At 54.4% G+C, this 11558-nt stretch overlaps 4 protein-coding genes across 4 annotated transcripts; 2 read left to right on the forward strand and 2 right to left on the reverse strand.

Annotated features, from left to right (window-relative positions):
- Positions 1-1464: 1464 nt before the first annotated feature.
- BO72DRAFT_439036 (dihydrodipicolinate synthase family protein) lies at positions 1465-2619 on the reverse strand. Its single transcript, XM_040943397.1, has 2 exons — positions 2566-2619; positions 1465-2513 (listed from the first exon to the last, which is right to left on the reverse strand). The coding sequence occupies exon 2, from the start codon at positions 2510-2512 to the stop codon at positions 1505-1507; it is 1008 nt and encodes a 335-aa protein (XP_040796799.1). The 5' UTR covers position 2513; positions 2566-2619; the 3' UTR covers positions 1465-1504.
- Positions 2620-2902: 283 nt separating this feature from the next.
- BO72DRAFT_414142 (Gfo/Idh/MocA family protein) lies at positions 2903-4934 on the forward strand. The gene is made up of 5 exons (XM_040942530.1): positions 2903-3219; positions 3284-3446; positions 3638-4336; positions 4413-4503; positions 4565-4934. Exons 1-5 carry the CDS (start codon positions 3196-3198, stop codon positions 4827-4829), a joined length of 1242 nt encoding a protein of 413 aa, XP_040796800.1. The 5' UTR covers positions 2903-3195; the 3' UTR covers positions 4830-4934.
- Positions 4935-5474: 540 nt separating this feature from the next.
- On the reverse strand, positions 5475-8192 carry BO72DRAFT_500711 (putative PHD finger domain protein; the record flags this gene model as incomplete). The annotated part of the gene is made up of 2 exons (XM_040948919.1): positions 5475-5615; positions 5676-8192. 2 exons carry the CDS (start codon positions 8190-8192, stop codon positions 5475-5477), a joined length of 2658 nt encoding a protein of 885 aa, XP_040796801.1.
- Positions 8193-9191: 999 nt separating this feature from the next.
- On the forward strand, positions 9192-11149 carry BO72DRAFT_480774 (uncharacterized protein; the record flags this gene model as incomplete). The annotated part of the gene is made up of 5 exons (XM_040947653.1): positions 9192-9267; positions 9402-9447; positions 9493-9544; positions 9754-9938; positions 10003-11149. 5 exons carry the CDS (start codon positions 9192-9194, stop codon positions 11147-11149), a joined length of 1506 nt encoding a protein of 501 aa, XP_040796802.1.
- Positions 11150-11558: the final 409 nt, after the last annotated feature.

The raw sequence follows: 11558 nt of genomic DNA on the forward strand, positions 1-11558 counted from the left end.
TTCTCTCTTTTCCCCCTGGTTAAGGCTGACTGTATCTACTCGGACTCATGGTTCGGTGATCACTCACTTCCCGGTTTCAGTAAGGTAGGGTTTAGGAGGGGAGTGAGTTGGTTTGGCATCGACCTGGCTGCCTAATGGATGATCTGGCAAGAAGGTGGGATCATGTCCCCAATCTCCTATTTACGTGCAGTCTTGGTGATTGTTGGAGAATTGGCAAGAACAGACCACTCCCTCGAGACGGATTGGTATGTTGAATGCGAATGCCAGGAGTGAAAATCCGAAGGTTAGTCTCCCGACCGCCCCCCCGATCGACTCCATCTGCTTCCCGCCCGCCCCCGTGGGGTTTGCCTTCGGTTGTGGTGTGGCCCACTGCCCCCCAAAGTTCAGTGGTTCTTTCACAATGCCCACTTGGCCCGACAATCGGCCATCTTGTGAAGTCTATATCGCGCTGCAAACATGATCAGGCATTGATTGATTCGCTCGGGCCGCATCACTGTAGATAAGTATTCGAGTCTTTTAAGTATGGCATTGGGTTGAACTGCTGCGTGAGTCGAAGACCAAGACCACACATAACGGGTTGGGTACAATCTCTAAACCTGAACATTAAGATGGCCATCTTTCTCGACTGGCGAGACTGCATGAGATTCCAAGCTATGGCTTGCAGAGTCCTGTTCCTGGCTGGGTGTAACCCCCCAGGGTGATCTGACTACGTAGCAGTTTTGGCTCTCTGTGTGCGCTGAATTTCGATAATATTTTTGTTCTCTTCGCCTCGCTTCACGTGAAATCGGTTGCTGAATCATGCATACTGGTGCGTAGTGCACCATGATTTGTTCGTTCAAGCTGGGATTATCTCAACACAGAGAAGACAATCTTCCAGTCGGATGCTTCTGGCAGACAAGAAGCATATTGCCATCCAGAGCAATACCCATGCTCAATCATTTCATACCACGAAATGCATGTGTATGTATATACAGTCGTGATTCGTGTAGGTGTCCACATATCCTCCCTGCTGCGGGTCATATATTAGTTCCAGCATCGATATATGTGGTCAATGCAGATCCCATTGACAGCCGCATGGCGTGAGATGGGGGCTGATACTGATAAGAGCCTTATGAATGCTCAGAGGGATTTAGCTGCTTAAGTCAGCATCAACATAAATCAGGAATAACATGACTGATGCCAGGAGCATTAATTCGCCCTGGTATAAGTTTCTAGTATTATGGTCTCCCACTCGCACCCTCAACGACTTTCCCACTCGGAGAAAACCCTCCACCAATCAGCCCCCACCCGACAGTCATTGGCGTGGGGGTCCCTCCCTCTCGGAATTCGGATAGAAGTCCGGCTCGGGTTAATTCATCCCACTTCACTTTACCCCTCCTCTGCTGCGAAACTGCGGAATATTGCGAAGCGCTAGGAATTGGAAAGTCGGAAGAGAGAATCAAAGTTTCATTTTCATCATATATACAAAAGGTCTAGAGAAGGGGGAGGGGAAAGAAGACAGAATCTAGGCAACATCCGGCAGCGTCTTTTCCACCTCGATCGCATCCTTAATGCCCTCTGCTACAGCCTGGACCTGCTCATCACTGAGACGAGCCAAGGGCTTGCGGGGGAAGCCTCCATAGCCGTAATAGCTCTGAATCGCGCTCTTGGTGCCGGGGATAGCGGCCTTGGTGAGCACCCAGTCGGCCTTGCTCAAGAGCGCCTGTGCCTCAATAGCTTCCGTGAAGCGGCCCTCGCTCCAGAGGGTGAAGACCTGCACGCACAGCTTAGGGATGACATTGGCCCCACCGGCCAGGATGGCGGAGCCACCGGAGGCGAGGGTCTGCAGCGCAAAATCGGCGATACCGCCGAAGGCGACGTAGGGGTGGTTGGCTTCGGTCTTGGTGTTGGGGAACTTCCGGGCGGCCGGGTTCAAGGGAGAGGGAGGGGTGATGGCGTGCAGGGCCGAGGCGACGCGGGTAAGCTTGCCGGTGTTGGCGCAAGTGAACTTGGTGCCGATGATGTTGGGGTGCTGGGAGATGCGGATGATCAGGTCGGAGTCCATGTCGATACCGGCCACGGCACCGGGGTAGTTGTATAGAATGAGCGGGATGGGCGACTCGTCGGCCACGGCGGTGAAGTATTCGTAAATGGTCTGGTCATTGCCCACGGCGTAGCGGTAGTAGCTGGGGGGAACAATGAGGGCGTATTCGGCTCCAGCGTCCGCGGACTCCTTGCACAGGGCAATGGTACCCCGGATGCTCTGCTCGCTGGCACCCGCGATAACGGGGACGTTGGAGAATCCAGCCTCGACCAGGGCCGAGCGGGTCTCGCTAATGACGGTCTTCTTCTCGGCCAGGGTCAAGTGCACGGCTTCACCGTTGGAGCCCATGCAGACGAGACCAACGAGACCGGCCTTGGCGAGGCGAACGGCGTGACGACGGATGGTGGGAACATCGAGGTCTTCGGTGTCTGGGTTGAAGAAGGTCATAGTGGGAGCGTAAACTCCGGGGCGAAGGGGAGTGCGGGACATTCTGCGCTTCAATGTTAGGTAGAGAAACTCGCCTTGGCTACGAACAAACTTACTTGACAGTTGTGAGAGAGGTAAGATGCTTGAATTGAAGATAGAAAAAGAAGGAGTGCAAAGATAAAAAGTGTAGACCGACCGACAGACAGACAGCCTTGAGGGAGATTCTTATAACCCCTCATGTTTACCCCGCGTGTATTGAAATGGTAACCGGCCCGTAATCCGTCAACCCCACGGCCGGCGCGGACTCCATTTCTCCACCAATCAACAAGCGCCGGCAGTAGACTTGCCTCTTTTGGGTAGATTTTGAGCAGACTCGCTTCAAACGCCGATGCAGGCTGCATACACTCAACCTCGATGTCATTGACAGACGTATTACCTGCGCAGCGAGTCTTACAAGTTATGGTCTGTCTAGAACACTCAAAGTTACCTCAGCCATCACGAGTATCTTCTTTCTTCCGCCCAGAACATCATTGATTGATGCAATTGTCCGTACCAGAAATCCCTCCCTCCCTCCTTCTTTCCTCCACGTCGGCTATTGAACCCCGCAGGTCTCCAGTCCAGTGGATAAATCCTCCTGACACCCATCTCTTCTACTGAATTCTGGTTTCTTTTCTTCTGCTCATTTTTCACGGCCACAATCCTCACCTCTTCCTCCAGTTCCTCCCCCCCTTTTACATTACACAAAAATGGCTCCTCCCGCTGTGTTGATGGTAAGGGCTTCCCCGTCCTCCCTCCTACCAAATCCCCACCAGGAGTCCTAACACTGCATACCAGGTAGGAACGGGCGAGTACACCACCGGCTACGTCGGTGGTGCTGCCTCGACCTCTGACAAGAAAGTCGGTGTCGTGGGTCTGACGCTGTTCGACCTGCGTCGTCGGGGCAAAGTGGGCGATTTGAGCATGGTTGGAGTATCCGGCTCCAAGTTCCCAGGCATCCGTACGTTGCCCTCTCTCTTCCACACTCCCAAACAAACCCCAATTGTAAAAAAAAAAAAAAAAAAAAAAAAAAAGTAGAATCGAATCATACGTTTCCCCGTCTATAGTATACAACTCTATTATGGGAAAGGGAAAAAAAAAAAAAAAAAAAAAAAAAAACAATCTACTAAACCGCGCAACCCCCCAAAAAAGGCGACCACCTCCACCGCAACATCTCGCAAGTCTACAACAACCTGGACACCAGCTTCACCTCGTTCCCGGCGGACCACACGACGGACCCAGAAGCGTACAAGGCGGCCATCGACGCGCTGCCAGCGGGGTCGGCGATCACGATCTTCACGCCGGACCCGACGCACTACCCAATCGCGCTGTACGCGATCCAGCGGCGGATCCACGTGCTGATCACGAAGCCGGCGACGCAGCTGCTGCGCGACCACCTGGACCTGCTGGCGGAGTCGCGCAAGCACGGGGTGCTGGTGTTCATCGAACACCACAAGCGGTTCGACCCGGCGTACAGCGACGCGCGGGCCAAGGCGGCGCGCCTGGGCGACTTCAACTACTTCTACAGCTACATGAGCCAGCCCAAGTCGCAGCTGGAGACCTTCAAGGCCTGGGCCGGCAAGGACTCCGACATCTCCTACTACCTCAACTCCCACCACATCGACATCAACGAGAGCATGGTCCCGGACTACCAGCCCGTCAAGGTCACCGCCAGCGCCGCCACCGGCACTGCCACCGAGCTGGGCTGCGTCAACCAGACCGAGGACACCATCACCCTGCTGGTCGAGTGGCGCAAGAAGGACGGCAGCGGCCGCTTGGCCACCGGCGTGTATACCGCCAGCTGGACGGCGCCGCAGAAGGCCGGCGTCCACTCGAACCAGTACTTCCACTGTATGTGCTCCCTTCCTTCGGTAATACTCAAGTGGTGGGAGAGAGAGAGAGAGAGCTTGCTAACATGGTTTATCAGACATGGGCTCCAAGGGTGAAGTCCGCGTGAACCAAGCCAAGCGTGGCTACGACGTCACCGAAGATGAGCAGGGATTGATCTGGGTGAACCCGTAAGTTTGCCTCCTCTTCTTTTTCCCAAGGATTTATGACCTAACGAAAATCAAAACCCAGCTTCTACATGAAGTACGCCCCGGACGAAGAGGGCAACTTCGGCGGCCAGACCGGCTACGGATACATCAGCTTCGAGAAGTTCATCGATGCTGTCACCGCCCTCAACGAGGGTCGCGTAACTCTAGACCAATTGGACGCCAGACCCCTGCCCACACTGCAGAACACCATCGCCACGACGGCGATCCTGCACGCCGGTCGCGTCTCCTTGGATGAGAAGCGGTCGGTCGAGATCGTCAGTGCCGACGGCCAGTGGGAGTTGAAGTAAAACTTATAAACCCATTTTTCCTCTGACGATGACGATGATGAATGCAGACCAGTGTATATAGTGCGCGTGTTTTTGTTAACATATGTAAACATCTTACTCAAGCACCTAGAGATTCATAAGCATGCAAAGCTTTGTAGCGTGTAAGAACGAAAGGGGAAATAGTTCTGTGGTAAATATCCCTATCTCTCTCTCTCTCGTAGAAGAAAAAAAAGGACACATAGAAAAGATGGGGGAATGAAATGAAGACAGAGAGAAAGAGAATTCTGGACTACCGAACGACATAAAGATCGATCTGTCATGGTATCACCAATTTTGTTTGAAACGAAGAGAATCAAAACTCCCTCAAACTCCCACCCAAATCAATCACTTTCGCCACGCTGCGAATCAGAAGGACGAACAACTGAACCTTCGGAATTAAAACAACCACACCCAAAGAAAGAAACCGAGATGATAAACATAAGTCTTCGAACGGGACGGGAAGAAGGGAACGAAAATTTGGCAGATCGTGGTCTCGTAGCAGGTCGCCGCCACTATTTTAAGGGATGTAAAGCCTTTTCCAGAGATGGGCGGACTGGGGGGGGGCGGAGGTCGAAAAGAAAAAGGAAAGAAAAAGAAAATGTAGTGGATCAAAATCAGGACGATCCATCACCGCCGAGGGTTGTTCTTCACTATCCCATCCACTCCCTTGTTGAACTTCACTCGACAATCTGGGCAATACCATTTCGCGGTTCGACTGGGCACTTCCGACAGCCCCACGCAGTCCAGGTGGAACCATTCGCGGTCGCACTGGTTTGTTGTTAGATTTGGATAGAAATGGAAAGGTATGGGGAAAAGAGAAAAGCTTACATCCGGGTTCTCACAACAAATCATGGTCCCGAAACTCACATCTCCGCAGATACAGTATCGCGGCTCGTTAGGGTCGATCTCCTCCAAAACACCGTCCTCGTCAATGCGAATGTCGTCGCGGTTCAGAAGGTCCCCCTCAAGCAAATTAATGCGCTTTTTGCCAGGCTTGGCCTTGCGTCGGCCGTAGCTGACTGCGGCCCCGCCATCTTGGCCTGACGATACGGGACCGGGCGCAGGGCGCTTCCGTTTGCGATGGGGCGCGCTGACACTTGTGGCACGGGCCGTCTCCGGAACAGGCGTGCGTCGCGCAGGCGTGGCGCTCTTCCGGCGGAGCTCGCGGCCGGTTGTTGGCAGGGTGTTCGCGTTGCTGGTCGGTTCCGCTGACAGGGCTGCACCTCGGCGGGACGAAGGTCGAGTGACCGGGGGTGTGGGCGTGCCAGTGGCTGGTGCTTTGCCAGTAGTAGTTGAAGCTGGAGGGGGAAGGGATCGTTTATTGCTGACTGGGGAGGACAAGACTGGCTGCTTCTGCGCATCGGCTGATTCGGCCGCAGCAGCATCTGGGCCGGTCGGTGGAGCCGGGTTTGGCATGGTTGCGTTGCTCTCGGCAGGAGTGAAGGATCCCTTGCTGATCCGACGGCGTTTGCTGGCGCTGCGCAACGAGGTTCGTGTCTCTACCTCGGTAGGAGTGGTAGATTCAGCGGGCGCAGCTGGAGCCTCAGAAGTCTCTGGAGCCTTTGCAGCCTCTAGAACCACTGGAGCTTCTACAGCCTCTGCAGCCTCTGCGGCTTCTGGGGCCTCTGTAGTCTCTAGAGCTTCTGTAGTCTCTGGAGCTTCTGTAGTCTCTGGAGCTTCTGTGGCCTCTGGAGCTTCTGTGGCCTCTGGAGCCTCTGTGGCCTCTGGAGCTTCTTGAGCCTCCGGAGCTACTGGGATTATAGAATCTGCCGGAGCAGCCGCTGCCACAGGCGGAGCAATGAGAGCAGCTGTGGGTGGGGACGCCACGGGAGTTGGAGAAGTAACAGTAACGGGAGCAGGAGAAGTAACAGTATCAGGAGCTGCAGGAGCTGCAGGGGTCGCTTCTGGCGGAGTTACTTCGTCCGCCTTGCGTTTCTTTGCGGTAGAACGACTCGGTTTGCTTGCAGCCGGTGACGCTTCCGGAGCGGAAGGTCCTTTGAGTGTTAATGTAGGCTGATCAGGGCTTTTCGCTGTTGTGAGATCACCTGCGGCCGCGGCCGCAGCGGCTGCAGCAGCGGCTGCCGCTGCCTGCTCACGCGCCTGGTTCTCACGCTTAAGCTTCTTAGCCTCGTTCAGCTTCATACCTCTATTGCTTAGCTTAGTCTCAAACGGTGCCTCAATGTCAACAGGTGCTTCACCGCGCTTGCTTAGCTTTCCAGGGATGTACGTGTTCATAATGTCGTCGCAGTCAAGGAACTCAGTCCCGGACGCATCAGCTTCTTCCTTGGCCTTTCGGTAAGCCCCCCAACCGCGACCGCGGAGCGCCAACTCGCGATGGATCATGACTTCACTCGGCTGCCACACCGCGTTCTTTTTCATCTTCTTGCGAAGCTTGGTCATCTCCCACTCAGTCAGCCGCAACCACGGCATGTCCTCACTGCCAGGCTTGGCATCTTCAGGGGGTGGTTTGAGCATGGCCAGTGCACCGCTGATCGATATGGAAGGCCCACTGGTACCTGGAACCCCAGGCACCAGCCCAGACCCACGTGAACGTCGAGCGGCTTTCTTCTCTTTGACAGGGGAAGTGGTGGATGTGGGAGTAGATGAGTCGACAGAAGCAACGGGAGGAGCAGCGGCAGGTTTCGGCTGAGAATCGGAGGACGTTGTCGGAGCGTTCGCCTCGTCATCAGAATGTTCTGTGCTGGCGATGGGAGAATCGGGATTAAAGTCGGTCAAATGTTCGGCGGCGATGAGCGATCGACGGGTGCGCGACTTGGGCTGCGCAACTGCGCGACTACCTTCTCGGCTGTCAAGGCGCAAGGTAATGCGCGTAGTCGGCGGCGCAGGAGCCGCAGCATTGTCATCAACCTTCTTGATCGATCGGCCGCGCTTGGTGGTTGTGAGTGTCTGGACAGGAGGAGCGGGGGGTGGTGTGGGTTCGCGCGATGCGGGTTTGGGGAGAGCCTCTAGCTTGCGTTTGATGCAATCAAGGCGACTGTAGTGACGGTCAATGACCTCGTATAGGCGACAAGCTTCAGCGTAGGCGGACTCGCGCGCGTTGATGGCGCGTTCGAGCTGGGCGGAGATGTCCTTGCGCAGGGCGCGCGCATCGGGACGCCGATCGGAAGGAAGGTCAGGAAGGCGGCCATATGTTTTGGTTAACTCGTGGACGCACTGGGTAGCGTCCAGGTAGCGCTCATCGAGGCCGCGGATGAGAGTGAGGGAACGGAGGAGGTCGGCGGGCAGGTATTCGGTGTAGTCAATGTAGTCAGTGACAGTGGCTTGGGCGTCGGGGTCAAAAGGCCCATCCAGAATGAGGCCCCCAGGGTCGTGGTAGTCCGCCATACCATCCAACAAGTAAACGGAGAGAGTGTAGGAGTGGGAAGGCGAGAGGGAGGGAGCAAAAGAAGGCGCGTCGAAGGAACGGGCGGACAGATGGTCACAGGTGGTGGACGGACGGCACCCTGGGCGAGGGTGCGGCCATGAAGAGGGACTGGTCCGCACTTTTACATGGATGGGGAGAGCTTGCCAGACAGAAGAGTCTGCACAAGCTACCAGCTGCAAATTGAAGAAAGAATGGCGAATAATCGATTGGTTGAGCTGTGCAATTGTCTTGTTATTGTTGAGTGAAGCTGAAGTGGAAGTGGAAGGAGATAAACAATGATTGGCTGAATCGAGAAATGACTCAGCATGGAGAGGGGAGAAAGATTGATCCGACAGCTGTCAGCTGTGGAGACCCAGAGATGTTGATATTCTGCAATGTTGTTGGATAGTATGTGGATGCAGAATGATTCATCATAGAAATCCACCTGGACTGACTAAACACTTTACCAGTATGTACTTGGGTAGAGTATGGCGGTGATAAAGACATGTGATGTTGACTTACTGGTCAAGTATCGATACTACCCCACAACATATATGCTGTATGCCTTGACGGACAAAAACACAAGTGTGAACATTCCCTACACCACCAACAATTTTTACACAGATCGCAATACTTGCTTCACTGGTGTAGTGAAGAACTTGCTTAAAATCAGTATTTGCTACACTCTATATAGTGAATTCAGCACACATGAACAGAACCGGAAACATGCAAAAAATAAAGTGAAGGCTACTACCTAGTATGTCCCTTCAGTGAATGAATCGATACTTGTACCTCCTTGCTACGATGTTGCACAACTACAGCCCCGCCGTTTGTTCCTCAAACAAACGACGTGTTTTGCCCCTCCTGCTCATCATCTCTTCCCTTTTTTTCTTCCCACAATCTCTTTATTCTCATCTGCGTTGCCATCAATTCTCCCCGCTACTCAACCACGTTGTCAAAGGTCAAAAACCACCACTAAAATGACACCAGTCCAGCGACTCAGCTACCTGTTTGCTGGGGAGGACGAGCTGTTGAAGATGGACACTCGTCTTAACCGTAAGTTGACTGGTTTGGGAATCCTACCGGGGATGCGCGTGAACACCATTGGCCTGAACCATTGATTACGCTATTTCGCATAGTAAGAGATATGATGGACTAACAATTCTTACCCCTCGTATATCAGAAGAAAGAGTGCCCGAAGAACCCACCTTCAGAGGACACTCCGAAGGAACAAAGGTAGAGAATACCAAGACTGAGGAATACCAACCCGAGGAAGCCCAGTCTAAGGAGGCCAAGCTCGAAGGAACAGAACCAGAGAACACCAAGCCAGAGAGTATCCAGCTCGGGAATCTCAAACATGACGACGAGCATAAGGACGATCGTTCTGAGGGTGTTGAATTCCAGGAGGTCAGTTTCCAGAAACACCTACCCACTGAGAGCGACCTCGAAGGACCGGAACTCGAGGAACTTGTGCTTGGCGAACTGCAGCATGTCAGCATAAGACCAGCGCGAGCCAAGCGCGCAGTGCTCAAGTCCGAACAGTTGGATTCTGAAGAAAGCACGGCGACCGATGAGTCCTTGCATGAAGACCCCAGCGACAAGACTTTCACTCCCATTATCGCCTTCTCACGGTACCCATACAAGCTCATCAAAGACGACAGCCTGTCCCAGCAGATAGCCAGCCGGTTCTTCGACAAGAACCAATTCTGGGCCCGATCTTGGGACATGTATGCTCATTCCTCTCCCAGCAAAGCATTTTCATTATCACTAATGTCTTCTTATGCTTGTCAGTTACTACCACTATACGCCCTCCAGCCTGGGCTGTCGATGCATTCTACTCACCCCAGCTAGACACGCCCGCCGCCTCCTCGGCGAGATTAACCGCACCTTCAAGTGCACCCTCCAACTCCCGGCGGAGCGCGACATGGGCCTCGTCCTCTCCTTCGACAATGATGCATACCCACAGCCGAAGTTCCTGGGAACCAGCACCAACCGGGAGGCCAAGGACCGTCTGCAAGCCCGTGTGCCACCCCCCTCCGAGCGCTACCTCGACCCCTGGAAAGACCTGGGCGACGAGCACAGGGAGCTAGCTGTCGCCTACGAGGCGATGCTGGAAGCCGCCTGCGACGCCATGAAGAGTAAGAGAAAGACCAACGCGGCCCAGAAGCAGCAGCAACGCATGGAGCTCGAGCACCGGCGCAAGGAGTCGCTGCTCCGCGCGCAACAGTACCTGGGGATGCGGCCCGCGGGCACCATCGACGAGTCCCTGAAATACGCCCCATTCAACATGAACGCCGTGGCCCCGTTCGCGTTCTGGAAGGATCCTATCTTCGTCAGTGTGGATGTGGAATGGAACGAGCGCTGCAGTTCCCAGATCACGGAGGTTGGCCTCTCGGTGCTGGATATGCGCAAGCTGCACGGCGTGCGGCCCTATTCGATGGATGGGGTCATTTGGCGCAGGGCCATCCGGTCCCGTCACTTGCGCGTGCGCGAGTACAGCCATCTTGTCAACAACGAGTTCGTGAGGGGCTGCCCGGGGGACTTTCGGTTCGGGACCAGTGAGTTCGTGGGGCTGGAAAACCTGAAGGAGGTCGTGCAGGAGGCGTTCCAGCAGGTGGCTGTCGCCGAGAAGAAAGAGGATGAATCGGAGGATCGTCATGTGGTGCTTGTTGGCCACAGTCTCGCCGCTGATTTGGAACACCTACGTAAAATCGGGGTGACACTGGAGATGGTGAATGACCGCTTGGATACTGCCGGACTTGATTGCGCTTTGCATGCCGATCCGCAGCAGCAGCAGCCGATGCAACCCCGATCCCTGGGAACGGTGATGACAGAGCTGGGCTTGGAGCCGTGGCATCTTCACAATGCGGGTAACGATGCGCATTATGCGCTGGAGGCGTTGGTGGCTAGTATCCTGGGATACAAGGCTGGCAATTGAGTTTATGCCCTTCAGACAGATGTGAGATCTCAGAAGATCGACGGCCCCGACCTGACATGTATTTTAACTCGGACTAGTTAGTTTTAACTAGTGAGACAGATGACTCGTGACAATGAAACATGCAGCATTGCTTGTCACACGGTAGGACACAGATATGTGCCAGGACCCGAATTCAGTCGTAGCCCAAGCGTTACAGTCGGCAGTCCGTATACTTTCCCAACCCTAACCGAACCTTAACTTACACTATATCATATTTCCCCCCACCCATCCGGATGATCCCACCTGATAAACCACGAACACCATCCTTCATCACAACAACCACCACCACTACACAACCCCCTCCCCCGCCCCCTCCCCCGAAACCTCCAAAGCCATAACAAAATGACCCTAACGACCACCCTCCTCACCC

The sequence above is a fragment of the Aspergillus fijiensis genome (genome assembly GCF_003184825.1).
Source record: "Aspergillus fijiensis CBS 313.89 unplaced genomic scaffold BO72scaffold_69, whole genome shotgun sequence".
NCBI classification, from domain to species: Eukaryota; Fungi; Ascomycota; class Eurotiomycetes; order Eurotiales; family Aspergillaceae; genus Aspergillus; species Aspergillus fijiensis.

What these genes read in the sequence shown, in the direction of transcription:
- BO72DRAFT_439036 (XM_040943397.1), bottom strand. Translation starts at nt 2,512, where the DNA reads ATGTCCCGCACTCCCCTTCGCCCCGGAGTTTACGCTCCCACTATGACC.
- BO72DRAFT_414142 (XM_040942530.1), top strand. Translation starts at nt 3,196, where the DNA reads ATGGCTCCTCCCGCTGTGTTGATG. An exon ending in CTCCTCCCGCTGTGTTGATG is followed by an intron (nt 3,220 to 3,283) that starts GTAAGGGCTTCC and finishes ACTGCATACCAG; the next exon opens with GTAGGAACGGGCGAGTACAC. An exon ending in CTCCAAGTTCCCAGGCATCC is followed by an intron (nt 3,447 to 3,637) that starts GTACGTTGCCCT and finishes CCCCCAAAAAAG; the next exon opens with GCGACCACCTCCACCGCAAC.